The sequence below is a fragment of the Morus notabilis genome, unplaced genomic scaffold, assembly GCF_000414095.1.
Source record: "Morus notabilis unplaced genomic scaffold, ASM41409v2 Scaffold25, whole genome shotgun sequence".
In the NCBI taxonomy this organism is placed as follows: Eukaryota; Viridiplantae; Streptophyta; class Magnoliopsida; order Rosales; family Moraceae; genus Morus; species Morus notabilis.
In genome coordinates, this window is record NW_010357699.1 from 79,957 (window position 1) to 84,678 (window position 4,722).

At 32.6% G+C, this 4,722-nt stretch overlaps 1 protein-coding gene across 2 annotated transcripts; it reads left to right on the forward strand.

Annotated features, from left to right (window-relative positions):
* Positions 1-438: 438 nt before the first annotated feature.
* LOC21403176 (autophagy-related protein 101) lies at positions 439-4,511 on the forward strand. Of its 2 annotated transcripts, none has more exons than XM_024175151.1 (8): positions 439-656; positions 790-832; positions 1,905-1,990; positions 2,434-2,529; positions 2,978-3,143; positions 3,226-3,403; positions 3,928-4,050; positions 4,153-4,511. In XM_024175151.1, the coding sequence occupies exons 1-7, from the start codon at positions 624-626 to the stop codon at positions 4,001-4,003; spliced, it is 678 nt and encodes a 225-aa protein (XP_024030919.1). In that variant the 5' UTR covers positions 439-623; the 3' UTR covers positions 4,004-4,050; positions 4,153-4,511. The 2 variants fall into 2 exon arrangements, with proteins under 2 accessions (XP_024030919.1, XP_024030923.1); XM_024175155.1 differs by having other exon boundaries at positions 3,238-3,403.
* The last annotated feature ends 211 nt before the right edge of the window (positions 4,512-4,722 follow it).

Genomic DNA, 4,722 nt, shown 5'->3' on the forward strand with positions numbered 1-4,722 from the left:
CTGTGAACTGGTTCGATGACCGCAAAACTGGGCCCAATTTAAGAAGGGCAACGTGTAATTAATTGCTAATTGAGAGATGTTAATTATTAGGAGAAAGAAGGAAATATGTTAATTATGAATTAAAATTAAAAGATTAATAATTTATATAAGTTAATAAATAGGTTAAATTATTATTTTTATTTATAATTTATCTAGTTATAAATTATAACTTGATAAGTTATTGTTTATTTTTATCCATAACTTATCCGATTATAAACTATAACTTAACAAATTTATCTATAATTTATTTAATTATAAATCATAACTTAATAAATTATAATCTATTAATTTTTATAACTAAAAATTGACCTATACACTTTTTAAAAATTTTCTGGTCTATTTTTTACTATTTTCGTTAATTATCATGTAAACGGACAAAGCAAAGAGTCGTCTCCAAAATCAGAAGATGGATTAAACGAAAGCCAAAGCTAATCAATCGTGTTAGCTTATAGTCGAAGCTAAACCCTGAAACAGATTTCGCTCTTCAGTAATATTTTCCCCAATTTTTCTCCCTCTGGAAAAATTCTAGGGTTTGTCGCCCTATTGGAATTGATTGTAAATCCTGTTGAATTCATCATCGAAACATGAATTGCGAAGTTTGCCAACTCAAAGAATTGGTAAATTTTTTTTTTGTTTTTCCTTTATTTTTGGGCACAAATAATAAAAAGGGATCCATTGAGCTTGGAATTGTTATCAGGAATTTAAATTTGTCTCATGATTCTGAAGTTGCGAAAATTTACTTGTTTTCAGGAAGTAGGGCACTTGGAGTTTGAGATACGAGAAGTTCTGCGCTGTATGTCAACTTTCCATTTTTTTCTTCGGATCCATTTATTTGTTAATTCCATTAGTCGCTTTTTGGGTTTTGATTTAGTAATTATTTACTATTGAAATCCATTTTTGAATTGAAACCTTGATCAAAATTTCTGTAAAATAATTGTATTTACGAGTTTAGTTCAAAAAATTGGACAAAAATAGAGATAAATTTTACATCTTTTAGCAACTTTTGATGGGAATTAGGATTAATGGATCTGTGTTTGGTCTTTTTGTGATAATGGTTGCAGGTTTTGTGGAATGTCTCTGGAGATTGAGTATCATAATGTTTAGTTATTTCTGTTCCTTAGTGCTAGATTGGAATATTACGTGGTAACGTTGAATATGAATCCGTTTTAAAGTATCATTTTATATGAACTTTTTCCAAGTTTCTATTTGTTTGTTGATTTTCAAATTTTCCAAATTTGTGGAAAAATGTTATTGAGAATGATCCTCAAAGTATGGGTGCCACCCCCATTTTTCCTTCAAAGTATAGTCGAAGTTAAATGAAGAACTCATAGATATATCTTCACAACCTTTTATTCGAATGCAGAGGTTTTGAGGTGTTTTTATGCTTAAAAACAAATAAACAAACAAAAAGATTTGGGTAAGTTTGGGTGCTGGGGAAATTTCAGGTTTCCATTATTGTTCTAAGTAACCATTCAGACCAGTCAAAAAAAAAAGGCAGATGCATGTTTCGATGATGGCATTTTATATTTCACTGCTAATATATGCACGCATGATTTTCTATTTCTTTCTTTTGATTGTCAAAAATGGCAAGTTTAACAGTGAATCTGTATAGTTGGGATTGTTGGAATTCAGCAATGGTGGTTGATCTTATTTTCCATAATGCTAGTTATACTTTTTGAAGTCCGAGCTGTTATGTTTATATGATGGAACAGTATATCAAAGTGTCATGCAATGTAAATAGTACTTGTTTTCCTAATCATTCTTTTTTTGCATTTTCTTTGTTTAGTAAGACTTAGATGTACACAAAAAATTAGTGCCTTTCATTTGTTTCGCCTCTACTGACTGTATCCTGAAATTGACTGCAGGCATCCTACATACAATTTTGTTTCATCGGGCTTTAGGTCTTGTGCGACCCAAAGATGTTGATTTGGAACTTTTTGAAATTACATATGTAAGTAATTCTGTAATTGCATTTCCTTCATTAGATTGCTTGTCGTCAGTTGGATGAATCTTACCTTTTTCATCATTACAAGCAGTTTAAATATGTTAACAATTGTTTCTTCAGTATATGTTAACCACTTCCCTATATAAGTATATATTTGATTAATGATTTCTGTGCATATTTCTTTCTGGAAAAAGTTGTGAACGTTCTATGTCTGACCAAACAATGTCTTACTTTAATTTCCAATTGAAATTTTGCAACCACTATTTATGTTTAAGCTTGTTACTATTAGGCGGCATACTACTGAAATCTGGAATAATAAAGCTTCATTATTTTCCTATCAAAATATTTGTAATTGTTTGGATGTTATACGTTGTTGATGAAGGCCACATTTGTTCATGCCAGGATTGGTTTTTAAGTCTTCTTCTTTTTATCGTTTGTTGTTGTCCCAGGTTCAATGTGGAGATTTGGAAATTGAGAAGAAAATTGATGAGAAGATAGAGCAATTCATTAGTTGGGTAGAGAAACACCCTAACAAAAAGAGCCAGGTTTGTTGTTTGTTGGTGGCGTCAATGAACATAATTTAGTTCGTGGATTAACTTTTGGATATGGAAATAACTATTGAGAAACTTGAAACACATGGGTTATGCTATAGGCTTGTCAACATTAACTTTTGAATTGTACTTGCTAGAATAGCATCTACGTTCTCTGAGAAATTTTGGGAGCAAATGTTTTCTTTTTATTCTCCATGGTGTAGGAATTATCACTTCTTCAATATGCTATATAATCACTTCTTATTCACGTTTCATTATTCTTTATTGTAAAATATCTAATTCTGATGCAGAATCCCAGAGTCATTGTGATAAACACACGACTTTGGGATCAGTTGTTCCGTTCTTATCTAAAAAGGTTCTGTAATGACGTTAAATTTTGCGTTACACACACACACATTATGTGTGAAATACTTTGCTAGTAACGTTGGTATACACGGTGCAGATATGTTTGTCCTTTTATGAAGTGAAAAACAAGCAAGCCTTTTTGTTCACTCACAAAATAGAACGCCTGTACTGGGAACAGTGGTATATTAATTTGAATGTGTCCCAACTCCCAAGGACACATTCTGGCAAGTCGCACCGTTCCAAAGTTGTAGTGGACCCCGGAGGTAAAATTATTATTGCTTTGAATTAAGAACTCTACAGTTTCATTTTCAGGGATGCTAAACTGAATTTTCTTTCTTGTTGGAGCTATGATCATAGAGAGTTCCATGGAGGAAAGCAGCGCTCGACGGGCAGCTCTTGAAGCATCTCTTCGTGATGTTTTGTTTCAAATAATAAAATTTGTCAATGAGAAAAAGGATCATGTTCCCCCCATACCAAATCGCGAGGGTGTAGTCTCTTATCCTTACGAAATTACTATTCCAAGGTGACTTATCTTTTTCTCTCGACTCCAATTATTTGTTTCTTTTTTTATGCTCGTGATTCTCTCTCTCTCTCTCTCCTTTTTTTTTTTTTTTGGTTTAATGTAGTATGCTTATGATTCTTGATATATGATAAAGTGAGTTTGATTGGGATGAATTTTATGTTACCACACAGAAACATCACAGAAGAAATATTTCCTAACGGATGTTTAGTTATCATTTCGTGCACCACTTTTTTGGGTTTTAATTTGACTTTTAATCATCATTGTTAACCTTGTGTTTCTAGTAGAAACTCTAGATCAACACGTTTTTTTTTTTTATTCTAGGGTTTGTTTATTACAGAGATGAGGCATGTTTCTGTAACTTTAGATATTTGTTGTAGCTTCTTTTGCTGGAATCATGTTTTATGGGCAGATAAGCTTGAGTGATTGCCCTCCGTTTCTCATCCTCTTCATACTGATGAGTTATGTCCATTAAATTTCGAAGAATCTCATAGCTAGAGAGTTAATATATTTATGCTATTGATCAGTTCATCAGATTCTGCATTTGGGATGGACGTGTTCAAGAGGATGCTTCAGACTGGGCATCCAACCATGCTTAGCTGATTATCCTAGTTTCTCCAGCAAAAGCAACCGCCTAACCCGTCCCACAGGTAAAACTAGATTCTTTTGTTCACAAAATCTCGCACAAATGAAAAATGAAATAAAAAAAAAAAGTGTACTATGTATACTAAAAGCTAGGCAATCTTATCCAGAGTAAAGCTGCTATAGCAAGGAAGGTTCTGTTCTGATGACAAAGAAGTGATCAAGTGTTCCACACTGGTTGATCTTATCATTTTGTAAATATGCTTCTGTCGTACTCTCTTGTCTTGCTTTATTTTCAATTACCCATTATTTATCTTTTCTCACGCTTCCACTCTCTTGTACATACCGTAATGGATATCAATTGAGTCAATGGGAACCACAAATGTAGTTATTTAGTGTTTGTGGAAGAATCATGACCAACATGTGAAAACTGAAAGTGGCATGACACTAATAGGATGTGGATATATGGGACCTTCACTTGTATATATATATATATATATAAGTCGTGATTATCAATATTGGTGATAAATAGCTTCGCTATTATTATTATCATTATCATTATTATTATTATTATAAACTAAAGCAAATTGAGTTGAAATATAGCATGGTGGCAATTTCTTACTATTACTGTCCCTAGTGGTCGGTGTGTTGGCAGCGAAGGTCCCCCGATCACTTATTTATGTACAGATTGCTTTGTTCTTCCTGTTCTCCTGATCCGGTTACAAAACAGTGTTTGCTTT